Here is a 26,586-nt window from a genome sequence, read left to right as displayed (position 1 = left end):
TTTTTTTTTTTTTTTTTGCCCGGCCAAATTGGTCGGAACGGCGGGCGCTCAGGGACAACAAAAAAAATCCATCGGGAAGAGATGAAGCAGACCGACCAGCCGACAAAAAGCCTTCCCCCACAAGGCAGGCTGGGCTCATACCACCGCGCTTGTGAACTCGCTAGCCGGCTAGTACTACACAGTACATTGTCAGGTCATCGTGGTGACGATCTAGGTAATGTTGCCGCTGATTTTCATTTGACGGATCGATTATCGGGCGATGGCCAACAAGTAAGTATTATTAGTAGCAATGCGAGAAAGCAAAGTGGTCTGTCTGCACCTGTGCATCGTAACATCGGATCGAGACAGACAATGGCCCATGCACGAGAACCATGCAGGAGTAGCAAAGCCCCGCCAACATGAATCAACCGTCAGATGGTAGTCCACTATAGTCCTGCATGGACAGGTTGTCACTGAGGCCGATGGGTTTCCACCGGCTTTCTTCGACCTTCCCCGACGAGTCCGAATCACGGTCGTTCACAACCAGGATGGAAAGCGACCGTATCCATTGATCAACAGTACCGTAATGGAGATGAGCGGGGATTTCGGGGTCAAATCGACCAAGAGAACGAAGCACATCGCGGGAAAAGGGGAAGATCGAAACAAAGGGAGTTCCGAGACGAGGAAGACTTTCCTTTGGGGAATGGCAGAGGGGCCTGTGGCGCAGTCTGTAACCAATTAACCGCTGACCGTACCATACTGACTTGGTAGTAGTTACCACTGAAGACTACCACTAAGAAAGGTAGAACCTTCCGGCAACCAGGTAAGCTTACCCTACTGGCCGCTGTTTGGTTTGGTAAGCCAGCACTTCGGTACCCGCCGCGGAGGTACCGGTGACTTCCTGGCAGGCGGGAACATTGGTGGCAGACCCACACCTCAGGTACCCGTAGCGCTTGTAACTGAAGGGAAATTCCAGACTGCGGTAAACGCTGGCGAGGGCTTGGAAACTTTGCGGTGCGTAAAATCGTGGTGAATTTTCTAGAGAAAAGATCCGATTGATGAAGAAAATTGACATGAAATAATCCAATCATAAGCTTATGATCTATTTGTTCTTTTCTACGTTCGGTATGTTTACACAGTGTCGAAGGAGATTATCATTCAGTCTCTGGAGCTTGTCTTCGCAAGTTTGACCGATGTATGGTGCTGATGCTGTTCTTTGCACACTAGGCGCCCTAGTAGGTTAATTAACTTCAGACCAACGTATCTTCACCCTTCGCCAGGAATGTTCATCGTTGTCATGGTAGTATTCCTTAGTATTCTCTTTCCTAATATTAATTATACTCTGTGGACTCAAATTGCAAGAATTTCTATAGTATTCCTCCTCTATGTGCGTGTGTATGTGCACGACTGTGTATGCTTTAGTGTCTATTTTCACTTCACCGTGTGGGAGTATAGCGGAAAAATTCATTTAAAGATGCATGACTAGTTAGACTTTACGAGGGAAGTATCTAGTATGTAGTTGTACCTTCCTGAAGAAGGCAACTGATGATATCCACTAGAGAATATTTGTGTGGAAGAATTAGCCTGCGCTTCGGTGCAAGATCCATCTTCTAAGACGGTCTGCCTCTTCTGCGCACAGATGTGCCTTTTGACAACCCACCGATACTCTGCATTAGTTAGTAAGTTAGTCGATTCCTACGCTTATTCATTGAGCCCATCATGATTTCACCTCGCCTTTCGAATTTCCCTCCTCGTCTTACGCACACTCTTTTTTACGTTAAGTAGCTAAAATTTGTAATGATTATGATACCTCATGCTTTCCTTTTCTATGAGCCCTAAAAATATAAGAAAATAATAAGAAGCACCTGGTGTTCTGCGAGAGAGAGGGACATTGGCCCTAAGCAGCGATGAAATGCACGCATGTGGATCACATACCATAATCCTCGGCTATAGGTCTCTGCTATCTCACTATAGTGTGCCGTGTACCTAACGGGGTACACCGGAGGGACAACCCAAGGCCTGAACATCAGTGCTGGTGGGTTTGCTTTGAAAAAAAGGTACCTGTCACGACTGGTGAGACCCAGACAGATACTCGATAGGTACCAGTTACCTGGGAGGCTCTCTAGATGTGTAGGTACTCTCTCTGTAATGGCCCCAAAACAAATTCCCCCTCATCCTAGTCAATAATAATACTAATAATCAATACCATACCATACTAGTAGTATAGTGTTGTAGTACATACAGACCAACTTCCTCTGTGGTAATCCAACCCATTCCATCGAGGCAACACCGGTTCATGCATGGTCCTATCCTGATTTTCGTGGCTTCAATTTCCCATCACCTCCCGTCTTACTTTTGACTAGCCACACAGGTTCTGTATGACGATTCGCCCCTCCCTCTCTTTCCTTACTTTAAATGCTGAAGGGCTGGGGATCACTGCCAGGTCCCATGGTTCAGAGGAAAGGTTTCACAGAAAGAAAGTTCAAACTAAGCACGGACTCCGAGAAGAATTGGAGCGTTCCGTCCGGCGTGGGACGGCCTGCATCTGGGATTCTCGAGATCAGTCCAGTCATCCAGTGAGTTCTCCGTGCTAGGTCCGTCCCTGCTCCGGATGGAGATTCCGTTTACTCTAGTGCTGCCATTAGAATGGTAGTGATCCCATTCGACTCCATCCGTTCCGGCTAAGTCTACCTGACCACCATTCATTTGAACTCTGCTACGCTACCTACGGAGTGCATATACATCCTGCCTGTATTTACCCAAAATGCGACGGCCTCCTCCAATCGCTAGCCGCCCCGAACCACGTCAGTCTGGAAGCACGATAGAAGAAATGCTTCTGAAATCGACATGTCCAGTACAGTCGTTGCGTTGCGTCCCAATGCTTCTCTTGCAGATCCTTTCTACCTGCGTTCTCCACTGCATGTGAGTCCAGTACGCCGGCCGTGGAATCCATGTTGCCATTTGATCTTCCGTCCGACCACCATCCAGCCATTGGATAGGAGGATTAGAAGAGGGAGCTGCATGGCCAGGCGGACCCTAGCCCTAGCTTTGGTGATTTGGGCGTCTCGTGGCCTATGATTTTGACTCCCGCATAAGCGAACCGCAAGTTGGTTGGAGGACAGTCTCTCCGTCTCCCCATCTGCAGGTGCCGGTCGTCTTAGCTTTCACGCGCTCTTCCTGCTTCATAACTACCCGGTGCCCCGTCCTCGGAAGATGCGACAGGAAGGGGTAGCTGGACATGAGATGGTACAGTAAGTCTGTATCTCCCAGGATTACGAATCTCAAGTTACTCCCCTGTGCTTTGACCTACGATACCCTTCGTTTTGTCTTGCCTGGCCTGTCATTTCACCATTAATTGTAGTCCGTTTCTGCATTCCCGTTTCTTCGGTCGTTGGCTTGATCTTGGCTCCGAATGCAATGTCCAGGTCTCATAACTCCATGGAAAGGCAGCTTTGCTCAGAAAGGAATCATTTCTAGTGCTTCTGCTGACACTCTGATTTTCGCGAAGGTATCGCAGAGCCGAACACCTACTTAGGGATTATGACAACATGATTCCTACCAGATCTGCCCGTCCAAGCACCATGACACCGTGAAACCGGGTGCCCAGATTTTCATAATCCACGATAGCCACAGTATTGAACACTCACGACTCACAGAGGTCTGAAGGGCAGAAAAAAACCACATATAACAAGTGGCTGTTAGTGGACCCCGAGTTAAGCATGGGTGGTTTATGCTGGGGCGATACTCGGTTAAGATTAGTTGGAATGCAAATACTCTCGCTGGGATGATAACACGCGTCAGGCACCCGATGTCTCAACTGTGAAAGCGATGTATTCACAGTGAATGAGAATAGAGGTACAATCCAATGCGTGATCAACTTCGCATATCCGATTAGACCTTTTTTTCTGCTTGAAAGAAACATATCAATACTGAAAGGACTATTGTCATGGTCTGAATGGGCGGGGGACGGGTTTGTATACTGAGCGACAGGATCGTTAAGTCGAAGTGAATGGGTAGTGACTAGGACATAGAATAGACCGCCGTGGCTTAGAATAGAATGACAATAACACTGAAAGGAATGTCTTCTCAATCTCTCAGTTCTCTCTGAAGGATATTCCCGGCTAACACTGGGTGGTCGTGGAACCTTGCTCTCGACCCTTTCTACCCTCGAGGTATTCTTGGCATCCGCGGAAAACGTGGGCGATGCTTTGACTTGCGACTTTGGTGGTCAAGTTCTCGTCGAATTATTCTGCCAGGCTTTCCTCATCGCTTCACTTTCCCTTCTTTGCTCTCTCTTTTTTTATTTTTCTTTTCTTTTCTCCTTCCGCCCCCCTTCTTGAACTTCACCGTTTACCTTTTCTTCTCTTTGCTTCTTGTCTTCCACGAGACTAGAACTGCAACACAGCGACCACTTTCTCGCGCGGCCTCCGATCTAGCCACAGCGCATCTCCCACCGGGCACCGAACAAGTTGCGCGCTCCGTCCGTGTCGTCATGTCCCCTCATGACTACGCGGACCGTCAATCAGAATCTGTCGCAGATGCGGTGACCGCGATGAAGCTGGAGTCCGACGCAGCGCCCGAAAACTCAGCCATGCCAAACGGCGGAGGAGCCATGATCAAAGATGAATCGTCAAACGCAGCCTCCAACGCCTCCCCCGTGCCAACCCCGAAGGCAGAACGATCACGGTCTTCTTCTCGAGCCCTGGTGAAGAAGGAAGAAAACTACGAAGACGATGGAAGCAATTTGAAAGGGGCGGAGAACAACCATGGGGGTAATGTGGAGGAGAAAGTCGGGGGCGACATTATCGTCAAACTCGAGCCTGGACAGCCTCCCAAATTAACACGGAGCTCTTCCCAGAAGGTAGTCCCAAGGCCACCGCAGTTGTTCGCCCATCTGCCGGATAGCACAGCTGAGGCTCAAGCGACGTTCGACTTGATGGACGCATGCACGTACGCCAATAAATACATGGGTTATACTGAACATGCGATGGAATGCGATTGTGCTGAGGAATGGGGTGAGTTTTCTCTGAGATATCTCCTGTGCTGCTTGTCTACTCGACCTCGCCGTCGCTGGCTTCACCGTGTGGCTCCTACGCGTGGTGGCGTTCCTCAAACCCATCTTGAGGGGTGGGAACGGCCACTTCGTCTACTCTCCTGCCTTTTTGTTTCTTTTCTGTTCCCACCTGAACACTCTGTTATTTCAAGTTGTTATTATGATATGTTTCCCCTATTTCTGATCGTTCTTTGATTTCTTGTGTCGTTTTGTGTGTCTCCCCCACCTACGGACCTAGTAAGTTAACCCATTATTAGAACCGTCGGTCTCCAAAAATCTAGCATGTGGAGAAGACTCGGATTGCATTAACCGCGCGACCAAGATTGAATGCATGGGCGATTGTGGATGTGGGCCAGAATGTCAGAATCAACGATTCCAGCGAAGGGAATATGCTCCGGTGGCGGTGATCAAAACGGAAAAGAAAGGGTTCGGTCTCCGGGCGGAGGCTGACCTGCGACCGCACCAATTCATCTTTGAGTATGTTGGCGAGGTCATCAACGAGGGCCAATTCCGGCGCCGTATGAGACAATATGACGAGGAGGGAATCAAGCACTTTTATTTCATGTCCCTCAGCAAGGGTGAATTTGTCGATGCGACCAAAAAGGGTAATCTCGGCCGGTTTTGCAACCATTCGTGCAATCCCAATTGTTATGTCGACAAGTGGGTTGTTGGCGAGAAACTTCGTATGGGCATTTTTGCTGAACGACACATTCAAGCTGGCGAGGAACTCGTCTTCAACTACAATGTCGACCGCTACGGGGCAGATCCGCAACCGTGTTACTGCGGCGAGCCTAACTGCACAGGCTTTATCGGAGGTAGAACTCAGACTGAGCGGGCCACAAAGTTGTCGAATGCTACCATCGAGGCTTTGGGTATTGACGATGCAGATGGCTGGGACACCGCCGTCGCGAAGCGGCCACGCAAGAAGAAGACGGGAGAGGACGATGAGGAATATGTGGACAGTGTGCAGCCGAAGTCCCTGGAGGAGAATGGCGTGACCAAGGTCATGGCGGCGCTCATGCAATGCAAGGAGAAATGGATCGCGGTCAAGCTCCTGGGACGAATTCAGCGCTGTGATGATGAGCGAGTCCGGAATCGGGTGGTGAAAATGCATGGATATCAGATTCTGAACTCCCAGTTGAGCATGTGGAAGGAAGATCACAACGTCGTTTTACAGATTCTCGACATTCTCGACAAGTTTCCTCGTCTGACGCGAAACAAGATCATCGATTCTAAGATCGAGTCTACCATCCAACCACTGACCAGCTGTGGTGATGAGCGTGTGGAGAAGAAGTCAGCCACGTTGCTACAAGTCTGGTCAACCCTCGAAGTTGGTTATCGCATTCCCCGCATGAAGAGAGATCCCAATGCCATGACGCCAGCTGTCAATCAGTTCGGGCGGCGAGAGAACACTCGCGATGAGCGACGACGGTCAAAGTCCCGTTCCCGATCGAGGTCACGCTCTATAGAAGCCCCTCGCGGCCCAGCTGCTCAAACACGAGGCGGACATGGCCAGAGGAATCCCCACCATCACGGTCCCCGACCCTTCCGTCGACAATTCAATCCCCTCCCGCCAGGATGGTTCGCAGCAGAATCAAATGGGAGGACTTATTATTACTCGGCTCGCGGCGATACTACCTGGACACGGCCGACCAAACCCGCCCCTCAACCGCCGCCGGCCCCCAAAGAATCGAGAGACAAGGCATTGCAGGATATCATTGACGGCATCATGAACGCCAAGGAGAATACGCCAAAGGAGAAGAGCGGAACTCCGGCTACACCACAGGCGTCCAGACCAACGCCGGATATGAAGGATGGTCAAGAAAAGTGGAGGTCATATAGCGAAGAGAAGCGAAAGAAGATTTATGAGAACACGGTGAGTAATACAACGTTTGAGGGGAAAGATACAAACGGCCCGCAAGTACTGACCGAGAATAGCTCTATCCCCATGTCAAGTATGTGGTGGACAAGTTCAAGCATAAACTTCCGAAAGACGACCTGAAACGCTATGCCAAAGACGTGAGTTCGCAGCCTCCCAACGCTCTTCTAAAGGAAGAATGGTCAAGCTAATCGATTGCTGTCGACGCAGGTGGCTAAGAAATTGGTTAATTCGGATTTCAAAAACAACCGTGTTGGTGACCCTACCAAGATCGATGACAAGCAGCAAAAGAAGGTGAAAAAATTCTGCAAAGAATTCTTCGACAAAGCTGTCGCCAAGCACCGCGCATACGAACAACGGAAAGCAGAGCGGCAGTCGAAGGAGCCAGATTCAAAGCCAAACGACGCGGCAGCCGAGGTTGTCGAGGACGACGGTCCGGACATGAAGATGTCTGATGATGAGGACGATCGGGTTACAGCACAGGATGGCGAGACGCCTACGACCATGACAGAGGATGTGCAAGGCCATCTGAAACGTAAGAGAGAGGATGAGCCAAGCACCGGTGATGGAAGCACGACCGAGTATACCACCCCGTCTTCTTCCAAGCGACAACGATCCTCTACGCCGCCACCACCCCCTCCTCCTCCCATGAGCCCTGGTAACGAGCAAGGCCAAAGTGGCGAAGATGGGAACATGAAGAGCGATACAGATGAGCCCACTCCTGCGGACAAACAAGATCTTGATTCTCCTCCGCCTCCTCCACCACCTCCTCCCTACCCTGGGCAGGAGATGGATACCAACAACGACCATTTCAACCCCGAAGACGGGGTGAAGGAGCTAAACCCATCCCAAATTGGCATCGAGGGGCGGGTATAGCATGAGTTACCCCAGCCAGCTAGTGAATCCAAAGCTAGCCAGCTGATATTCCCACCATCCATTTCACCCCCAGGGGGAGTTCCAGCATCGGGTCTGGTGTTCTAGGAGTTCGACTTGACTTGATATGATATGACTAATTGGTGCCATCTATTTTTAACCCTCCTTCTATCATTTTTTTTTTTTACTCTATATCTTCCCGGTTTCTCAGCTTAAGGGGTTTCCGTCCGGAGAGCTTCTGGTTAGTTTTGATTTGATCTGATATGATCTGACTCGATTTGGCCGTTCATCTTATTCCTTTTGCCCTTCCTCCCGTTGTGATATTTCATTTCTACTATATTCTGTTCCTTCCCTATCAGTTGCTCTTTCCTTCTCGACTGGCTTTCCTTTCATTTCTATTTTTCAAATATTTTGCATTCTTATCCCCTTTTAGTATCACTTTCCCTTGTTCAAACATGAATACCCCCCATTCGTACCCGCGATAGCTATGATGATTGCATACCTCCCGGTCTTAAGAGGAGAGAGAGGAAACCAACAAAAAGTACTCAATCAACAAGGATATTATTTTTTTTTTTTTTTTTTCTATTGAAGATGAAGAGAGAGAGAGAGAGAGAGAGAGGGAGAGGGAGAGAGAGGACAAGTAGGATCATGAAGTGTATTTCTAAAAGCACATATCTAACGTTTTACCACTTCCTTAACTGAAATGCCACACATATGTAGTAGTAATCAAGTGTAGTGCATACATGCTTATACAAATGTATACCATCATCATATCATCAATCAATCCGATACTACTACAGATGAATAATCTAGCAGTAAGCCATCAATTACTCATCTGCCATGCAGCTAGCAACCTTACTAATTTCCTTCTACTTATTCTCTGATATATATACCCTCGTACAGCGAGCGATTCACTTCACAATACAGGAACAGAGCCAGATCTGTTATAAACGAGCCATTTAATTGATATTATGATGATAAAGAACCCTTACTTTTTCCCCGGAGGTAACGTATGTATGTATATACGTATGTATGCAATAGTAAAAGTAGAGCTTGATAAACTGAATTGGTTACTTTACTGTATGTACTTACTTACATTCGTAGCTACGCTACTTGGGTAAGATTTGATTGAGTAATTTGATTGAACTATCTTCTCTTTAATCCAATTGGAGAAACAGTAGATGGTCATACCGTATGTGAAGTACGGATTTTGGCTGGATGGAAGAAGCGTTCAATGGTTACGGAGGGATTCAATTGTTTTCATATGATGACATATGTGCGTTTAGTTTGTCGGTTCTCTATGTAGGTAGTTAGTACCAATTACTCTACGAGTATAATATAATAGGTTTTTGGAAAGAAAATAGAGTCCAGTCAATCCACAGACACACCCCCGGATATTCTACCCATTCCATTCATTCATAGCACAATAAGGATATTCATGTATGTTCGAGAAAGAAAAAAGAAAAAGAAAAGGAAACAGCGTGATGATGAAAGAAAATGTAAAACCCTCTAGTAGAAACTCTCCACAATACTCTCCTTGTTGGCGTCGCCCATTCCAACACCACGGGGACCCATCTCACCCAGACGGAAGACACTTTCAATGACACTCAATTCCGTGGCTGTCGTGTCCAGACCCGTGACAGCGAGCCAGTCGTTCACGACCATGCCGGCACCGACGACGGGGCTACCGCGGTTGACACTACCAGCGACGAGGGGCACTTGCAGGAGGGAGGAAAGTTCATCCTGGTCACGGATGGAGGTCTTGGGGTGGACGATACCACCTTGGTTGGAGAGGGCCATGTAGGAGCCAGTCAGGACGTTATCGGCGACGGTTTGACGGAAGACTTCGACACCGAGGACATCGGCGATGCTGTTGGTTTAGCATGTTAGCATTGAGCGCAGTACTTGCAGATATTGGCAGCACGACATACATCTCTTCGGTTTCCCGCTCGAGATCCGGGTGGATCAGCGCAACATGGTCATTGCAGCAGATAACGTTCCCCAGAGCCGATAGACGTTCCTCTATACGTTGAATCTTGACCGATTCGGGTAGCGTATTGCGGAGATGTTGAAGCTCTTGGTCTGTCGTGGTGGTGGGGACGAGGAGACCATTACGGTTTCTGATATTGGGGGCAAGATGGTCAGCGGGGTTGATACAGTGATCCAAATGGATATCGGATCTAGACATACCCTGCCGTCAGACGGCCAACGATGCGGGTTCCGGCAATGGTTGCGTGGCAGATGGGAATGACATCTTGCAATTCGGCCTCGAATACACTGGAAGGAGCGTTAAAGGGACTGGTTTGTGGTTCTGGCAGAAACGGGTATATAAACACCTGTAGAAGTTCTCGGAGGCGCCAATGGCAACAATAGCGTACGAGTTGGTGAGACGGGAGAAAACACCGACTCTGGAAAACGAAGAATACGTTAGTCAAGAGTCCAGAAGCTGCGAGGTCTGGGCCGCATGGTCAAGCAGGCCAGCAGAAAATTCTCCGGGGTGCGTCTCACTCGTTGGAGTTCTCGAACTGCGCGCGGACCGCCATGATTCCTTCTGTCGGAGTCGGACTACCGGAGGTGAGAATAGTGAAGATAGGAAAATTCTATATCTTCGCTTGGAGAGAGCGAGGAAGTTGGTCGAGTGCCCGTGAGAGGGAGAGAAGAGATCGCTGAGGGGAGAGAGATTCGAGGAAGTGGTGAAGGCGGGGTGAGGGCAAGGCAGAACCTGTCGGGAAGAGGCTCGTGGCGGGGAAAACGGCGAGAGAAGGACACAAAGTGCTAGAACAGGACTTTGCGATTCGCAATTGACAGAGAGACGGGGCTCGATCAGCCAAAAGATGCAGGCAATTTAGAAAGCACAGCAGGGTCGTGAACCGCAGTGATGGAGGAAAAGCCCGAGGAAATAAAAAGCTTCGAGCGATAGCCCCGCCCATGGCACTAGGCCCAATCGGGGTGGAAGGCGGCGACGGGGCAGAACCAGTCATGAGTCAGCAATCAGCATCAGTCATCATTTTCCCCCGTCGACTCATCGCCATCGAGACATGAGCCATTATGATTCATCCCCCGGTGGGTCTAGATTCCCCAGTAGTTACTAGACCCAGCCCCCTTTACATAGTTGCACCGCCGCCTAGTACAATTCCCCACTCATATGCGAAAGTGAGATCAAGAAGAAGGCGGACTCAGTAAAAGAATTAGAAATCACGTTTATGTAGAGAAGAACCTAACCACTCAACGCCTAAGGGGAATCCTCCATAGCTAAATACATGACCAGTCGCTCGGTAATCGAAAAGAAAAAAGGCCCTTAAATATCCCAACGAAAAAAAAGGTCTACATCAAAACTCCGGGTGAGAATCTTCACCACGAAAAGAAAAGACAAAATTAACCCGCACGCACTTCAATCCCTTCCCGCTAGAAGGGGGGTCGGGGCCCTGGCGGAGGTGGTGGAGGCGGCGGCGGATAATAAAGACTTGGGGGGTGATGTCCCGTCATAAAGCCGGGCAGAGGAGGTCGATGAAAGTTGGATCCCGGCGGAGGAGGAAGGTGAGGAGGCCCTCCCATGGAGGCAAAAGGATCAGGCAGGCCGAGCTGCTCATTAATCGGGGGAATCTGTTGCCCCGCTGGAAGAAGACGACGGGGCTGTTGTCTCTGAGGGGTTGGAGGAGGCAGCACAAATGGTCGAGTTTCGGTAGGGCCGTGGGCCAATGGCGGCTGTGCAGGCTGGGGCAGGAGGGCTCGATGAGTCGAGAGCCGTGGAGCAGCTTGTGACAGGGGAGGGCGCGGAGGCTCCGCCGCTGCAATATCTGCCAAGGCTGACAATGCTCGGGGGCGCAAGTCAGGCAGCACCACCGGAGGACTGATCTCTGCGGGCATTGTGTTCCGAGGAACTTCCACAACCCCGGTCGCTTTCACCAACATATCGAGAATCTGCTCAGCGGTCATGCCCGCAAAGGGACCTGCGTCTCGGATCTCCTTCATCTGCGGATCGATGTCGTCGCCCACCTTGGCCCGTTGAACGAAGTCGTCCCAGCCGAAGTAAGCACGGTCGTAGAGCGCTGCCCCAGAAGGGTTTCGAACATAGTTGGAGTTGAAGCCTCTGAACACTTCCCTGGCGGGGGGTACCACTCGTCCGCGCTCCGGCTCGGTTTCGGAGTCATCAGTCTGCAGTGTAACATTAGTACCCCTTCCCGGCCCCAAGCATTGGGAAGTATACATACCTCAGTATGCTCATCATCTTCCGCGGCACGGCGACCTTCGACAAACGTCATATACGCCCCCTGACTAGCCAGTAAGTGCTCTTCTCGGATATTGCGGGCTTGAGCCTGTTGTTCGTTATCCGTTAGTGGGCTCTTCCAAGAAAGAGGATACATGCCTTTAAACTTACCCGGTACCGTTCCTCAATGACTTGCTTGTTGGCCTCGAATAGTCGGTGCTCCTGCGCCACCTTGAGTTCATATTCCCGGCGTAGAACCTCCTTCCGTCCATTGAGTCTCTCCTTCAACTGCAAGTTAACTTCTTCAAACTCTGGCACATTCTTGTGCGCGTTCTTATCGCGGGCTAGTCGCTTCTCAGACTGTGTGGCCAGCACTGCCAGCGCCAGCCGCTGAGCAGCAGCCACTTTCTTGAAGGCCTTGTCCAACTCTCGCTGCCTGTCCCGCAGCTTCTGGGTAGCTGCACTTGGTGAAGGGGAGCGGTCAGGCTCCACATCGCTTGAGCGATCCAGCTGTCGACCGGTGCGACCACCACGACCACTGCGTGCGGCGCCCCGTCCTCGTTTGTTCACTGCGAACCGCGCTGAGCCGCGGCTGCGTCCACCACGGCCGCGGCCTCGTGTCCGACCACGGGTTGCTTTACCAGCTGTGGACTCCGTGGCTACCTCCGGCGTTGATCCTTCAATCTCTTCAGTCACCTGGCGAGATTCTTCATCGACTCTGGATTCGGCCATAGCCTCAGCGGGGGACCGTGATTCCGGGTTACCACCGGTGCCATTTTGCAGTTGTTGATGTAAGGCGTGGTCCAACTCGCCCTCTTCCACTTTAGGTTTCTTACTAGGAGATTCAGAGACGCTCTCGTTCTCAGCCGCACCAGGATCTTCTGGTTGAGACGACGACTTTGGCTTTTCAGATGCATCTGGACTTGGGGTAGGCGTTGAATTCTGAGGACCAGCAATCTCATGGGCTGCCGTTTCAGCGACACCATTCTTGTCTTCGTCAACAACGGTGCCCTTTGGTGACTCTTCCTTCGTGGGAGGATGGAAGTCCGGTTCAATGCTCTGAGGCTCATCTTGCAGTGGCTTGGGTTGCTCAGCCGGGACAGGTGTGGCCCTGTCCGGGGAAGGAGATTTGACAACAGCAGCAACAGGAGTAGCATTGTGCGTAGTGTCAATGATATTATCAGCGAATTGCCGACTCCTATTTCTCGTTCTGCTACTCGGGGCAGCATTCGTAGAAGGACTCGGCTCTGGAAATTTCGGGACGATACCCTGATCGTTGGAACCGTCTTCGGTCGATGTGGGATGCACATGCGCCCTGAGTCTCGCCGACTGCCTCGTAGTCCGAGGAGTCTCTTCAACCGTCGGGCCTCGCTTGACGCGCTTGTGCCGAGGAGTTTCTGGAACGGCCATTACTGGCGTTTCAGGCTGGGCAGTGGCCAACTGGGCGCTTGCACGAGTCCGAGTATTACGGGTCTCGCGAGCGGTGTTTTCACGCGCTAGATTTTCACGCGCTGCAGTCTCACGGAGCGCAGCTTCGCGAGCTGCATTCTCCGCAGCCGTGTTAGCTCGAGCAGCACGAGTGCTGAGCGTGATAATACGCGATGGGCGATTGGTGTTGTTTTTTAAATGATTGGTGTGGTTCCCAGCCGTAGCAGCAGTGTTGCTGGGGGCTCTAACATCATGTTGAGAGGCACGCGCATCTCGACTCGAACGTAAACTCCGAGTCACACGAACAGATGAAAGATCATCATGCGTGGAGTCTAGGGAGCCATAAGAATTTGCTGCGGTAGCTGGAAGGGGGTAGAAACTTACTAGTAGTGCTCTGGGAAGTCCCTGCGCCAGCATGACCACCGCCAGAGGATGCCGTTGAAGCTTGGGTAGCTTCAATTTTACGCTTGACCCCCGCCATTGCTGTCCACTATCTAGGTGAGAATTCAGTTAGAGTTGAAAATCCGTTGAACGAGTCGAGGACAAAGACTGGTGGGAGCAATGGGAAGAAGCAAGACGAGTAACACGGTAAGATAAGAGGATTCACTTCTGGGGGTTCAACGTTGTCTCGGAAGGCAGGGGAAGGCAGTAAGATTGTGTTGAGGTTCAGTCCTTAATGGAAAACACAATGATAAGATGAGGCGAAAAGAGAAGATCTTCAGGCAAGCAACACCAAAAGGGCTAGCAGTGGGTCACGAAAAGTAGATGAGAAAGCAGGAGAGAAGAAAAGAAAAAAAACAAAAGGAAAAGACGTATGTCAAGCAGGCCCCATCAAGATCAAGTAGAAATGCCAAAGGATCAGAGAGGGGATGCATGCATTAACGATCTTTACCGGTGAAGAGATGCCATACTAAGCGACATGGGTATGTGTGGTTGAGGAAGGGAATGAAAAGGTGAAAAGAACACAAGGCACATGGTACATTGGTTCAGATAAAGTTTAAGGATGGGGATATGCTGGGGGGTGGAGAGGACGCATCAGGAAGTACAGGGAAGAGAAGGGCGGAAGATGGTAGTCAGGCAAAAGGCCGAGATGAGACGAGGTATGTGACGATAGAAACGTGCCGGGAGGATCGCTTCCCAAGGGAAAAGCTGGGGGTCGCGTGGTTGCGGGAAGGAGAGCAGAAAAGTAAAACGGGGACAATCGGGGAAGAAATGGGGGCAAGGGAAGGGGAAGGATGAGAACATACCTGGGGGGGAAATAAGGGAAAATTCCTCCTCGGAGCGTGGATCAGCAACGTGAAGGTAGAAAGTAGTAGATCGATTGAATCCCCAGGCGGGAACGCGAGGGTAGTAGAGATAGTAGAATGGAGATTGGAGAGGGAATGAAGTAAAAAGAGGTTCGGCCAAGTGGATCAAGTGAGCGAAGCAAGAAAAGCTACCCGCCGTTTGGTTGGTTGGTTGGCGGGCCTGGCAGAGAGACTCAAGAGGGAGTGAGAGGAAGAAACTCGGAGTGAGAGAGGAAGAGAGAAGAGAGGAGAAGCCAATACGAGGACAACTTCGCCGGATGTAGAAGTAGTAAAAGTAGAAAGTAGTAGTAGTAAAGGTTGGTTAGTGAGGTAGCAGCAGCAACAGCAGCAGCAGTAGCAGCTCCAGCTTGTCGACGTTGTCGTAGTAGTAGCAGCAGCAGCAGCAGCAGCAGCAGCAGCAGTAACTACGGTCTACCAAACGATCCCCCAGCAATTGATGGAGCTCTCGGGTGGTTGATCCCAAAAGTTGATCTTCATGCGCGGACAGAGAAAGTCCGGTGCTGTCTTGTAGAGCAGCAAAAGGGAAAAGAAGAAGAAAAAAAAAACCCCAGGGAACGAAAGGGGAGAGGGAAAGACAATAGAAGAGAGAAGAGGGAGAAAAAAAACACCACCCAAATGACACGCAAAAGGGAGTGCTTTGCTTTAACTATTGCCGTACCTTGGATGGGCGAGCAGTTCGTGGGAAGGAAGGGGAATAGCCAAAGGAAAAATGAGGAAAAGGAAAAGGAAAAGCAACGGTCACCACCACCACAACAAGACCAGATTATGGAGAATCTTGAAGCTGATGGGCGATGAATTCGGCTGGGAAGATCAGTCAAGCCAGTATTAGTGTTAGTTGGAACTAAAAAGACCGACGGCGAGGAATTTGACTGGGCCGTTTGGCTGTCCCGGCCGCTTGGAGTGGCGCAAAAGCAGGAGCCAGGGACCGACCACGCCGGCCCACGTTCCCAATATCCGAGTAGAAATCAAAAAGATACTGAGGAGAGAATGGACAGGGGAACACGAAAATAGAGGGAGAGATACTTTATATCACCAGATAGTAAGTCAGATGGAACTATCCAGCACGGCAAAATAAAAAGCAGAAGTTTAAAAGAAATAAAAAGGAGATGAGCGTGGAGAAGCCGGGCGACTGTCAAAAGCTGGATGGAATGGGTCGGAAATACGTCGTCAAGTCGAGCAAGGCGTGGCCGTAGAAATTCCATCCCAGTCAAATCTGACCACTAAACTGAGTAGCTCCAGGCACTAAAATCACCGCTAAGGGATATTTCGTCTTCGGACTCCGGACTACTCCTCCTTCTCGACAACGCGCTGAAACCGTGCAACGATTGATGAGACTGTTAACGATCCCTGAGTGACAATGCTCTCTCTCTGTCTCTCTCGGCTCCAAAAGGGCTGACAGCCAAGAAAGGGAAAAATAATCTTCATCATGATACACACGTGTTATCCTTACGTATAATTCTAGTTCATAGTGCCTCATATACCACTTACTGTCCACGTAGTCTCCTAATATCTATCTATCTAGTAGATGGTGGATGGGTTTTCCGAAAGTGGGTACCTTCTGCTTCTTCGTACTTATAACTCTCCATTCATTTTCCGATTACGGAGTACTTCAACTAGACCTCGAAAGTCTCTTTCTCTTCATGAGGCAAGACAGTAGTACGATTGATTCAACTCCTCTCCAAGAGTCACTCCCTGTCAATACCACATCCCCTTTCCATATATTGTCAAGAATAGACATAGATCAATTACCATCCAGCTCTTCCTCTCCTTTGCCTTCCTGACTCCTCCATCAATCCAACCCTCAAATCTAATATTACCCAATTACTCACCTCTGCCCCAATTGACACCCATCGAGACAACATTAAGATGGCGTTAAAATATTTCAATATCCGCTTACGCCTTCAGTAAAAGTTCTTTCACGGGGCAACGAAAAATGAAAGTGTCAGGCTGTTACCTATCTTCCTAGGTTACTCCGTAACACAAAACAGACTTTGGGGGAAAAGGTAAAACATCACAAACCAGATATCCGCCATTTCATGACAATGTGCGCCTCGTAAGAGTCTGGCCATGACAGGTGTACATCTGCATGGATATGCACGAAATGACGAACCGCATTGTTCAAAGTTCACCATATGATGGATCAGGTTTGAGAGAGTATCGGACTCCGTAGGAAACACACACAGGCCTTGATGAAACTTCTTTGGCGCTTCTTGTGGACATTTTGATACACTACTTATATCTATTTTTGTCAATTCTTATGCTGTGATTGGATGTTGTGTTTGAACTATATAGACATGCATGTACCTTGGTCTTCAAAGGTCCAAGATAGTGACTTTTAGTTAAGGTCAATGTGCATGAGGTATTTCTGTACCTTTAAGCTTCCAATTTTCCCCCGCCAGAAAAGTCGCACTAACAAGCCACATGTAGCATTGTCTTATATCTACTTATAATTTACCCCATTCAGTAGAGAGCCATGATGCATTATATGATCTATACTTATCTATGAAAGTACTTGCTAACTACATCAAACGCTATGTCCAGGATATCTATCAACATAGGAAAACACAAACAAAGGAAAGACATGTAAGCTCAAACCTGCAATGCGATCGCAACCCTCTTCCGGCCCAGCTAGCTCTCATCCGGTGATTCGTTCAGATCATATTTCTTTTCATACCGTGATATACTGCTCCGCACATCTGCCGCCATGATGAAGCTGGGCATCGGAGACCCTCGACCGCTGGGTTCCGGGGACTCGGTGTTCCGTTCCATCCCGTTGAGGGGTTGATCGAACAGCGGCGATCTGCTGCGTGGTGCTTGGGATCGGAGCGAACGAGTAGATCTGACCCGGTTCAAGGCCTGTACGGAAATGGTCTGGCCGGCTGCTGGAGAGGCAATCACCGTGGTACCTGGCATTGGGGTTGGGGGTGGCGATGAGCTGTCGGAGCGGAATAACGGGTGAATGAAGCTTTCATCGGGGAGCTTCAGCTTGGGAGGGGCAGGTCTGGCAGGAGTCACCAGCTGTGTTGATGAAGTCGCGGGCGATGACCGTGCTGACGAGGGTTGGCGAACCAAGCCATCCAAGGACCGCTTTGTATCGGAGTAGCTTCGTCGAATCTTGGGGGGTTCGGGGCGAAGCTTGGCCCCGACTGCAGCGCTGCCGGTTTGGTCACCGGGATGCTCCTCTACTGTGGCTGGTGTGACTGTGGTATCTCCAGGAGGTACGTATGATCGCTGCAGGTCAAAGGAGCTTTGCTTGGAGTCATGCTGGAATAGTGTACGTCCAGAATAGCGGTTTGAGGCCTGGGATTCTGTATTTGAGACAGACGGTTGGATCGGAGGTACTGTATCAGGACTCGTCTTCAAATCAGCGGATGGTCGCTGGGACTCGCTGGCCAGAGAGGATGACTGCACGGTGCTTGCGTCTTTTACGCTTGCTTTATCAGAAAGCACCTCAAGCTCTTGGGATACGGATGGTGGCGACCAGTTGCTTGTGGACTCCCGTCTCGTCAAGGTTGTCAGGAGGTATCCTCCTAGTATGCCTTGGCTGAGAACTGATATGGCCCATATGGTGCAGCGAGCCACTAGCAAAGACTGATGTCTTGTGACCGTCGACTTCTTAGCTGACACGGATTGAGCAGCACTCCATGCTATCCCCCCTGCTGTCACGCCAGTGGCCACTGATGAATATGCAGCGATAAGCCCATATGTGATGGCTCGGTGGTTTCTGCTCTGCTCTGTGGGCTCACTTTTGATATCTTTCATCCAGAGGAGCATCAACGATACAAGCGCAACACAGCTGACTGCACTTAGGCTGACAATGGCGGATTCAACAGAAGACACACGAGATGAGAGGGATCTGGAGAAGGTGAAGCACATGCCATCGAGGATAGTAGTAATGAACGTCGATAATAAAGTAGTACCACCCAGGATCCGGGCCGGGGAGGCCCTGGGCATGCTAAGAGACATGAAATAGGGGAGTCAGGACTATACGGAATATGGATGCAGCGGGCTCTGTGGAAAGGACAGTGTTCAACGATCGCCCTGAAGGGACAGGTGCAGATGTCAAAATATCTGCAAAGGCCTTCTCAGATATTTTAATAAAGGGGCTCCAAAGATGTCGAGTCTGGCAGCACAGCTCAGCTGAAGCGATTGAGGCTATCGGTACCAAGCCAAGCCGGCCGTCGTGATGTGAGCTGATAGTGACGTCGAAAGCTTTCTGGACTTAAGGTGAAGCCTGGAGAGCGCAGAGACAAAGTACTAGCATGGAAGGGACAGTGATGATGTCTCGATGAAAAAAGATCGGGCGGACAAAATCGTGGGCGTGACGAGTTAGCAACGATTAAACGAGGGACAATAGTGGACGAGGGTCGAGCCGGAGTAAATACCCAACAACCCGGAAAGAACGAGAGTCAATCAATTAAGCTAAAGAGGGAAAGACGGGGGGAATGGGTTCCCCGAGGATGATTGAATAAGGACGCATGGATTGTTCGAAGAAAAAGCGCGTATGCATTTACCAGGATTATCATGACAGGGGGGGCGTTGACTACTTCGAGCAGCGGTCGAATGGCAATGGCGAATGGACCTGGAGCCGAGCAATCTACGCCTCCAGGGTCTCGATCTCACTAGACTAGCAGGGGCTGCCAGAGGAGCAGATGAGAATCATACCAATCCTAGTGCGGATCGGTAGGCTCGGTGATCGAGATGCCTTTCTCGACCATTCCCTCGATACCCTAGTCTTGCCAGCTATTGGGGGAACTAGGCCCCTCTCGATTGCCACGAAAGGGAAGGGGGTGGTTGTGTCAGTAAGTAGGGGTACCAGGGAGAAAAGAAAAAGAAAAGAAACGTATTAACAAAGGGTTTCGTGATCACTGTCAAGCTGACTCGTACTTTAAAAACGTCAAAGGGGAGCTCATGGTTTGACGATGACTTTCAACGGCCAGGGATGGCATGCCTTGACATTAAAAACTGTCACCCACGCAGCCCTTCAACCTACATGCTTAATCTTTGTCTGATTATTCTCCAGTACGATGCGAAGACAAAGAAACTTTGATCCTGAACCTCCAGTTCACTACCAAAGGGAAGTGAAGAAAGTATCGCCAACCGCTGCACGGCATACCTCAGAGGTATCCTCGTCATATGGAACAGGTCTAGAAGAGAATTTGTCAGATCAGGCTGGCTTGCTGTACGAAGCGGCCGGGGGGATCTCCAGAGTTCCGGGAAAGCCTTAATTGGGAGATCGTCTGTTTTGATTCCTGAATGGGGACTTTAGGAGCGCGCAAGTCCTGCAAAGCAGAGCTGTGATCTATCACTCCGTTCCCGGGAGGAGCCGCTATACTTGTGCTGAAGGATAAGCGGGGAGAGAGCGCCGACGGACTGGGGGCACTGCTGCTCCTGCTCCTAACAATGGGTTAGGGAGAGATACAGAAGCAGTAGAATTATCAGTCAAAGATCCTGGCTGAAAGGGTAAACAAAAGGTACAGTAGAGATGGAATTTCATGGAGTCTTCTTGATCTCTGCAGTTCATGGGTGAGAATTACCGACCAAGGCGGCAGCTAATGGTGGAATCCTGATTGATGGCTTCGTGTTGTAGTTCTCTCCACCGCATCAACCAATCCATGTGATACATCTATATGACAGGTCTATAGGACCATATACCCCTTGCCACGGGTGGCACGGCATCCAAAGTACCAAACCCTGCAACTCCGTATAGGTTACAAAATTATTGTATATGGTTTCATCAGATCAGGGAAAAACAAAAAGAAAGCGGCGCAGAACGAGAAGAGTCAACTGGGCGCGTCGCTAGTAAGGAAAGCAGGACTAGTACTGTTACCTAGTAGAGTTGAATGTTACTTTTCCGGATTTATTGCAGAGTAGTAGTAATTCCTGTTGAGTATTTAGTAGTATTATTGTTTTGGCCAATTTCTTATTTAGGACTGGTGGTCAGTGAACGAAGATATATTTCCATCGGTAACTTTCCCCGGATGTCAATAGTAACGGCAATTGCCTGATTGAAAGGTACAAAACTACTAGTACGTTACTTTCAATACACCCTATTCCATGGACTGGCTGCCTACAATTCCTGGGGAGCATTTCAAGCGATGATATTTTTTGGAGGATTAAGTTAGCTACATTGAAAGTTAAGTAGCTGAAGAGAAAAGAAAAAGCATTTCGAAGTATATATACTCTCCACTTACGTGCAAGAGTGGCTGAGTACCTTCAAAACAAAACAAAACTAGCGAGGGGTTTGTGGCTGAGTGGCTGGAGACAGTGAGTGACCGCCTCCCGCCAGCTCCTTCTCTCCCTCCTCCGGCGTCATGATTGCCATCATCATCGCTTGCTGCTCTTCCGGTTTGTTCCCAGACCGTTGATTGTTTCTTCCCTCTCTCCTTCCCCCTTATCAAAGTACATCAAGAGGTGCTTCTAGCTCCCCCGTGTATCCTTTTATCTACATCGCCGTGCTCCCCTCCAGACCACCCCACCGAGCCATCTCTCATCCATCCGGTGGCGCAAGATGAAGCTCACGTTTAAGGTACGCGTGATTCCTACCCCACCCCCTCTACTTATCCTCGAGTCTGACATGTTCGTTCTCTCCCTCTAGGACCTGAAACAACAAAAGTTTGTAATCGATGCAGAGCCCTCAGAGACGGTAGGCGGTTCCTTTCTCTCAGCGTCGTGACTTTGCCGGCGTCAGTGCGGGGCTAAATGAATTATCCGACAGGTCGGGCAAGTGAAGGAAAAGATCTCCAAGGAGAAGGGATGGGAGGTTCCCCAGCTTAAGCTCATCTACTCTGGTAAGTAAAGCAACTTTGGCGTCCTACACTTGCTGCTCTATTTCCGATAGCCTCTGCCACTATGTTTGGCCGGTATTTTCAGCGCTGACCGTTCTTCCCCCCCAACAGGAAAGATCCTTCAGGATGACAAGACGATCGAGTCATACAACATCGAGGAGAAGGGGTTCATAGTGTGCATGGTCTCTAAGGTACGTACACCCTAGGCCAAGGATATATTTCGTATGAATGAAGGACTAAATTCTCGTGGTGTAGCCCAAGGCTACTTCCTCCGGCACCTCGTCACAAGCGCCCTCCACCCCATCCAGAGCCGTCACCTCTACCCCTGCTGCGCCTCCCGCCCCAGCCCCTTCTGCGGCTTCCACTACACCGGCTGTTCCTTCGACTCCCTCCCCGGCCGCCGCGGGGACCTCCCAGGCACAGGGCTCCGCATTCAATGACCCCTCCGCATTGCTGAGTGGCACTCAGAGCGAGGCTGTCGTGGCTCAGATGGAGGCAATGGGTTTCGCCCGGAGTGATGTAAACCGTGCAATGAGGGCTGCTTTCTTTAACCCCGATCGTGCCATCGAATACCTTTTGAATGTGAGTTCATGGCGCTGGTAGCCGGCTATTGGGTTACCCGATCTTGCGCTGACTTTAAGCAGGGTATTCCGGAAAACATCCAACAGGAACAGCAGCAGCAAGCCGCCGCCGCTAGCGCACCCCAGTCTGCTGCTCCCGAAAGCGCCCCGTCCGCTGGTGACGACGAACCGGTCAACCTGTTCGAGGCTGCTGCTCAGGCTGGTGGCCAGGAGGGAGGAGGCCGAGGAGCTCGTGCTGCCGGTGGTGCTGAACTCCCGAGCCTCGAATTTCTGCGGAATAACCCCCACTTCCAGCAGCTTCGTCAGTTGGTCCAACAACAACCACAAATGCTCGAACCCATCCTCCAACAAGTCGCCGCTGGAAACCCCCAAATTGCGCAGCTCATTGGCCAAAATGAGGAACAGTTCCTGCAGCTCCTGAGTGAGGAGCCTGATGATGATGAGGCGCTCCCCCCTGGTACGACTCAAATTCATGTTACGGAAGAAGAGAGAGATGCCATTGAACGTGTGCGTATAATATACTCTGGTAATTCCTTGTGGAAATGTAGCTGACATGTTTCTGCTAGCTCTGCCGGCTTGGATTCTCTCGGGACTTGGTCATTCAAGCTTATTTCGCTTGCGATAAGAATGAAGAGCTCGCAGCTAACTATCTGTTTGAGAACCCCGACGATCCCGAAGATATGTGATTCAAGCGCGGCCTCGTGTATTCCCATGTGTTTGAGATGCTGCTCACTGCTTTGAATCATGTTCTCCTTTCCTAATTAACGTCGCTATGTACCCACTTTTCTCCTCTTCTCCTTCGCCTCAAGATCTTATGAGAATCGACGATTACGTAGATCAGAAAATGGCTTCAACCCATGCCTCTGGCTTTCGAACCCCAAGCCAGGCTGGAGCGTGTCCTTCTATTTTTGTCGGGTTCCGCCCCTCCGATAGTACTTATCTTTCACACGCTCGCCTTACCACTGGACGACATATTAGTAAGCTAGTGTCACGGACGGACGATGCTTCCATTTTCGCGATATTCTCATGTTTCTATTCTTCTATTATTTCCCTTCTATTCTATTTCCTTTTCCGACTCTCCTCAATATGACGTTCCAGTCATGTATCTAGTTAATGGAAACGAAAACAAGGCGTTGCGCTCCCCCTTGCCTCAGTCATTCTACCCACCATCTATCGATATCAAGGAAATATCTATTTGACCCGGAGTTCCAAAAGTCAAGACTCCTGATTTATTCTTCTATTGCAGGACATACTTATATGTTCCACTCCGTAGAGGGCTAGACGAGGGAAGAAAAGAAGCAAGGGGAGCCGAGGATCCCGAACTCATGACCAAATTGACTGACTGACTAACTGACTAGTAATTCAATTGTCCTGATCTGCGCTTGATCTGATGACATTGGTACATAAGTTAGCACGGGATGACTGGGTGCATGCGTAACTACTTAGTAATCTGGAATGTTGTTATATTTTGTACTAGATATACTATGTGTTGGTTATCGGGGGTAGTAGTAGATTAATAGTAATTCTAGACTACTACTAGTACTTCAGATTAGTACTATATATAGTGTTAATATAGTACACTATTAAGACCAAATTTTTGGGAGTTGTATGTAATTCACGAATTACTAGGACAAGTCTTCAGGCATAAATTAATGAATTGTTAATTAGTGGGGGTATATTCTATTGTCGTGATGATGTGAGTTATGTGATAAAATATGTGAGTAGGTAGGATGGGTGGAATGGTGGGTACATGCACGCAGTAATCGGGTACTGCTAAGCGTGTAGGATGTCTACCCGATTGACTAAGTAGATAGTGATTTTCGCTAGGGGATCAACATGAAGGTGATTCAAATGGTGTGGTGGGGTATATGATCAGATATAGTAGCACGGGTATGTAGTATAGATTGTTGGTGACAGGTGGGTAGGTAGGTAGGTAGGTAGGGCGGTGATATGGAAGAGGCTAATCAAGAACGGGAATGTAAATGCCAAGAAGAAGAAGGGAAAAGAACCAATAACCAAGATAAGAAGAAGAATGAAGAAAAGGAGATGTGAAGGTTGTCTCCGTCGAAAACGGGATCTAAGTTGTTTCCCGCTGCCAGCTGACCGAGTGAGCTTCAACGTCATCTGATGTTTCAAAGCGTAATTTGTCAAACACAACCACTTCTTCGTGCGGCCCAGACGGACAGTCCGCGTCTGCCGATCACTCTCTTTAAGGTAGGAAAAATGCCATCTGTGCCAAAGTCCAGGTCATCCAAGTTGAGGTGCTTGCGCCAAGTCCATAGCTCGTGCAATGTGAGACCTGAATCGTCGGGTGAGGGATTCGTATACCGGTCGAGGAAAGTAGCGGATTTAGGAGCGACCACAAAGATCGAGCGCTCGGAATTTTCCATGCTGTTGCTGTCATCGTTGTTTGGACATTGTGGCACTAATTTCTCAAGCTCACTCGCCATTTCTGGCCCGGAGATACCCATCAAGTCCCGCGTTTCGATGTTCAGCTGAGTGGTGGTGTTATCTCCCAACAGCCACAATGGAGGGGAATATGTCTTCCACCAGAGTATTGTAGCAGATTTCTGGGCATTGTCGTTGGCAGACATGGCGCCTGCCTCGAAGATACTCTCGGAGACGATTGAGGGGATCGCAATCTGAGTAGGGACTACACCACCCTGATGGTACACTCCCATGAGGAATCCTAGGGCGGCGTTGAAAACCACCCAGGCCGCCAGAAAAAGACGCGACTTGCGCACTCGAAGACAACTGAGGAGGAGCGGGACGCATGGAAGTAGGAACCGGGGTTCTTGGTGTGGGAAGATGGAAAGCATAGCGGTTGCTGATATGGCGGAGACGGCGCGTATATTCTTTAGCCAAGACTGAATTGCTGTCGATTTGCTCATAGAGAGTATAATCGCCACATATGCTGGCCCCAGGAGTTGCGGCAGATTGACTAGAAAGTGATGATACCGAGGGTGGAGGCCATGGAGAGCTAGGTTCGACTGGTCGCTATTGTAGAGCAGATTATTGAGGGGCGTGATTATAGGTGCGTGAACGGCGTCCCAAAGCGAGGCAGAAGGATTGTAGAACGTTGTATCGACAAGGACAGCGATGCAGAAGAAGAATAGACCGAACCCAGCAAATGAGAGCAAGGAGAATGGCCTAGAAATGTTAGGTTTGGTTGGACGACGGGGGACCAGAAGGCTGCGCAATACGTACTTGCGCCAAAAATGAGGCAGTAACCGCAGTCCTGGGATGAGGAGGAAGGCTGGAAAAGTGATGCGGTTGAAAACACCCACGACGGCGATGAGAGATAGCACGGCGCATGCGAAGATGGACGAGCGTCGCTATAAGCAGTGATTAGCCGAGAGCTATCATTCTCTGGATTCCACACTAGTAAGCCTACCTTGTTATCAACAATGCGCTGGATCAAGACTAAGCCCCAGGCGACCAACAGGGTCTCGATGGAGTTGGAGAAGGTGTGCGTCTGATATGTCCAGGTGACATAGGAGGATGCGACTAGGACCACCGTCGCGCGGCGATGGCGCGGTAGGGGAACCAGCTCATAGACAGCCCAATCTTCGAGCACAAAACTCAGGAGAAACATGACCCCTCGCAGCACATAGTAAACCAGCTCTGGCGGAGGATTTAGCGTCCCGCTTTCTGTATAGAATCCCTTCAGCAGGTTCATCGGTACGTCGTAGGTCGGCCATAGTGGGAAGACGCTGCGAATCGGCTTATCGGAGGTGAATTCCCAGGGTAAGCGGGACGGATAGGAGAAAATGCGACCTAGGGAGTCACTTGTGAGCAATGCGCATTCTTTTCTGACGTAAAATTGGGGTTTTGCGGCGGAGAGGACAAGGCTGCTTCGATGCGCGGGAAGCGTCGGAAGCGCGCCATCTTGCAACCACAAGCGGTCGCACCGTCCGGGAAAATAGATCAAATCGCAAGGGTAATAGAAAATAGATTGTGCGACGCAGTGAAATTGACTCACCTGCAAAAACCTCAGGGCCTTGGAAATTTTCATCCGGGTGTAGATAACTTGGAGACAGTGCGAAGTACACACGGATCACCAGCAGCAGCAGGTACGTTCGTCTCCACATGGCTTGGGATGGGGGTTGATTGAAGCACGGAGAAGCTCAAGGCAACAAGGGACCAGTCTGATTTTGGGGGATACTGTACATGCCGGTTGCCTAGTAGTAGCCGTCCTGCATCCGAGGATATATATGTAGATAACGCGGAAAGGGAAATCAAGGAATGACTTGTTGGGACATGAAGGGCGGGTTATCCAGAGGCAGAGGAAAGGGAAAAAAAGAAAACAACAGAAGCAAAAGCAACTAGAGAGCGTTAAAGGGAGAGGGAGAGGGAGAGGGCGAGAGAGAAAGAGAAGAGAAAAGAAAAGAAGGTCAAAACGTAAGATTCCAGGAGAAACAAAGCGTACTATTGGAGATAAATGTTTATCCCCGAGAACTGAAGCGTTAGACTCCGAATGGATGGAATGGT

The 26,586-nt window shown here is 49.9% G+C and overlaps 10 protein-coding genes across 10 annotated transcripts; 5 read left to right on the top strand and 5 right to left on the bottom strand.

The window, feature by feature from the left end:
- The first annotated feature begins 51 nt into the window (after positions 1-51).
- BDQ94DRAFT_140526 (uncharacterized protein) lies at positions 52-660 on the top strand. The gene has a single exon (XM_026765641.1). It carries the CDS (start codon positions 82-84, stop codon positions 400-402), a length of 321 nt encoding a protein of 106 aa, XP_026628288.1. The 5' UTR covers positions 52-81; the 3' UTR covers positions 403-660.
- On the bottom strand, positions 404-1,054 carry BDQ94DRAFT_168920 (uncharacterized protein; the record flags this gene model as incomplete). Its single annotated transcript, XM_026771175.1, has 2 exons — positions 404-707; positions 813-1,054. The coding sequence occupies 2 exons, from the start codon at positions 1,052-1,054 to the stop codon at positions 404-406; spliced, it is 546 nt and encodes a 181-aa protein (XP_026628287.1).
- A 3,417-nt stretch (positions 1,055-4,471) lies between these two features.
- set2 (SET and WW domain protein) lies at positions 4,472-8,341 on the top strand (the record flags this gene model as incomplete). The annotated part of the gene is made up of 4 exons (XM_026772891.1): positions 4,472-4,994; positions 5,290-6,908; positions 6,971-7,051; positions 7,122-8,341. 4 exons carry the CDS (start codon positions 4,472-4,474, stop codon positions 7,785-7,787), a joined length of 2,889 nt encoding a protein of 962 aa, XP_026628286.1. The 3' UTR covers positions 7,788-8,341.
- A 660-nt stretch (positions 8,342-9,001) lies between these two features.
- BDQ94DRAFT_140518 (translation initiation factor 6) lies at positions 9,002-10,724 on the bottom strand. Its single transcript, XM_026765640.1, has 5 exons — positions 10,293-10,724; positions 10,121-10,192; positions 9,975-10,061; positions 9,716-9,904; positions 9,002-9,654 (listed from the first exon to the last, which is right to left on the bottom strand). Exons 1-5 carry the CDS (start codon positions 10,325-10,327, stop codon positions 9,294-9,296), a joined length of 744 nt encoding a protein of 247 aa, XP_026628285.1. The 5' UTR covers positions 10,328-10,724; the 3' UTR covers positions 9,002-9,293.
- A 213-nt stretch (positions 10,725-10,937) lies between these two features.
- Positions 10,938-13,946, bottom strand: BDQ94DRAFT_11594 (uncharacterized protein). Its single transcript, XM_026763665.1, has 4 exons — positions 13,804-13,946; positions 12,163-13,751; positions 11,996-12,100; positions 10,938-11,939 (listed from the first exon to the last, which is right to left on the bottom strand). Exons 1-4 carry the CDS (start codon positions 13,898-13,900, stop codon positions 11,190-11,192), a joined length of 2,541 nt encoding a protein of 846 aa, XP_026628284.1. The 5' UTR covers positions 13,901-13,946; the 3' UTR covers positions 10,938-11,189.
- A 1,327-nt stretch (positions 13,947-15,273) lies between these two features.
- Positions 15,274-16,045, top strand: BDQ94DRAFT_140512 (uncharacterized protein). The gene is made up of 2 exons (XM_026765639.1): positions 15,274-15,765; positions 15,830-16,045. Exon 1 carries the CDS (start codon positions 15,342-15,344, stop codon positions 15,519-15,521), a length of 180 nt encoding a protein of 59 aa, XP_026628283.1. The 5' UTR covers positions 15,274-15,341; the 3' UTR covers positions 15,522-15,765; positions 15,830-16,045.
- A 1,153-nt stretch (positions 16,046-17,198) lies between these two features.
- BDQ94DRAFT_140511 (uncharacterized protein) lies at positions 17,199-19,181 on the bottom strand. The gene has a single exon (XM_026765638.1). The coding sequence runs from the start codon at positions 18,690-18,692 to the stop codon at positions 17,355-17,357; it is 1,338 nt and encodes a 445-aa protein (XP_026628282.1). The 5' UTR covers positions 18,693-19,181; the 3' UTR covers positions 17,199-17,354.
- A 455-nt stretch (positions 19,182-19,636) lies between these two features.
- BDQ94DRAFT_140509 (uncharacterized protein) lies at positions 19,637-20,251 on the top strand. Its single transcript, XM_026765637.1, has one exon. It carries the CDS (start codon positions 19,754-19,756, stop codon positions 19,952-19,954), a length of 201 nt encoding a protein of 66 aa, XP_026628281.1. The 5' UTR covers positions 19,637-19,753; the 3' UTR covers positions 19,955-20,251.
- A 655-nt stretch (positions 20,252-20,906) lies between these two features.
- BDQ94DRAFT_11557 (putative UV excision repair protein (RadW)) lies at positions 20,907-22,939 on the top strand. The gene is made up of 7 exons (XM_026763652.1): positions 20,907-21,255; positions 21,325-21,372; positions 21,445-21,517; positions 21,626-21,705; positions 21,770-22,096; positions 22,159-22,602; positions 22,662-22,939. The coding sequence occupies exons 1-7, from the start codon at positions 21,238-21,240 to the stop codon at positions 22,779-22,781; spliced, it is 1,110 nt and encodes a 369-aa protein (XP_026628280.1). The 5' UTR covers positions 20,907-21,237; the 3' UTR covers positions 22,782-22,939.
- Positions 22,940-24,188: 1,249 nt separating this feature from the next.
- smp3 (glycosylphosphatidylinositol-alpha 1,2 mannosyltransferase smp3) lies at positions 24,189-26,442 on the bottom strand. The gene is made up of 4 exons (XM_026765636.1): positions 26,078-26,442; positions 25,490-25,872; positions 25,303-25,430; positions 24,189-25,245 (listed from the first exon to the last, which is right to left on the bottom strand). The coding sequence occupies exons 1-4, from the start codon at positions 26,184-26,186 to the stop codon at positions 24,243-24,245; spliced, it is 1,623 nt and encodes a 540-aa protein (XP_026628279.1). The 5' UTR covers positions 26,187-26,442; the 3' UTR covers positions 24,189-24,242.
- Between the last annotated feature and the right edge of the window lie 144 nt (positions 26,443-26,586).

Source organism: Aspergillus welwitschiae (genome assembly GCF_003344945.1).
Source record: "Aspergillus welwitschiae strain CBS 139.54b unplaced genomic scaffold BDQ94scaffold_10, whole genome shotgun sequence".
In the NCBI taxonomy this organism is placed as follows: Eukaryota; Fungi; Ascomycota; class Eurotiomycetes; order Eurotiales; family Aspergillaceae; genus Aspergillus; species Aspergillus welwitschiae.
Note: the sequence above shows the minus strand (reverse complement) of the source record. Positions and strands in the feature narration are given on the sequence as shown.

Bases quoted from the DNA above. Each gene is read 5' to 3' on its own strand.
- smp3 (XM_026765636.1), bottom strand. From the start codon at position 26,186: ATGTGGAGACGAACGTACCTGCTGCTGCTGGTGATCCGTGTGTACTTC. The intron at 25,873-26,077 runs GTGAGTCAATTT...GTGACTCCCTAG, and splicing joins AGGCCCTGAGGTTTTTGCAG to GTCGCATTTTCTCCTATCCG. The intron at 25,431-25,489 runs GTAGGCTTACTA...CACTGCTTATAG, and splicing joins AGCGCATTGTTGATAACAAG to CGACGCTCGTCCATCTTCGC.
- BDQ94DRAFT_140511 (XM_026765638.1), bottom strand. From the start codon at position 18,692: ATGTCTCTTAGCATGCCCAGGGCCTCCCCGGCCCGGATCCTGGGTGGT.
- BDQ94DRAFT_140509 (XM_026765637.1), top strand. From the start codon at position 19,754: ATGCGAAGACAAAGAAACTTTGATCCTGAACCTCCAGTTCACTACCAA.
- BDQ94DRAFT_140512 (XM_026765639.1), top strand. From the start codon at position 15,342: ATGACACGCAAAAGGGAGTGCTTTGCTTTAACTATTGCCGTACCTTGG.
- BDQ94DRAFT_11557 (XM_026763652.1), top strand. The intron at 21,706-21,769 runs GTACGTACACCC...CTCGTGGTGTAG, and splicing joins TAGTGTGCATGGTCTCTAAG to CCCAAGGCTACTTCCTCCGG. The intron at 22,097-22,158 runs GTGAGTTCATGG...GACTTTAAGCAG, and splicing joins CCATCGAATACCTTTTGAAT to GGTATTCCGGAAAACATCCA.
- BDQ94DRAFT_140526 (XM_026765641.1), top strand. From the start codon at position 82: ATGAAGCAGACCGACCAGCCGACAAAAAGCCTTCCCCCACAAGGCAGG.
- BDQ94DRAFT_11594 (XM_026763665.1), bottom strand. From the start codon at position 13,900: ATGGCGGGGGTCAAGCGTAAAATTGAAGCTACCCAAGCTTCAACGGCA. The intron at 13,752-13,803 runs GTAAGTTTCTAC...ATGGCTCCCTAG, and splicing joins GACTTCCCAGAGCACTACTA to ACTCCACGCATGATGATCTT. The intron at 11,940-11,995 runs GTATGTATACTT...GTTACACTGCAG, and splicing joins AAGATGATGAGCATACTGAG to ACTGATGACTCCGAAACCGA.
- BDQ94DRAFT_140518 (XM_026765640.1), bottom strand. From the start codon at position 10,327: ATGGCGGTCCGCGCGCAGTTCGAGAACTCCAACGA. The intron at 10,193-10,292 runs GTGAGACGCACC...TTCGTTTTCCAG, and splicing joins CAGTTCGAGAACTCCAACGA to AGTCGGTGTTTTCTCCCGTC. The intron at 9,655-9,715 runs GTATGTCGTGCT...CTAAACCAACAG, and splicing joins GAGCGGGAAACCGAAGAGAT to CATCGCCGATGTCCTCGGTG.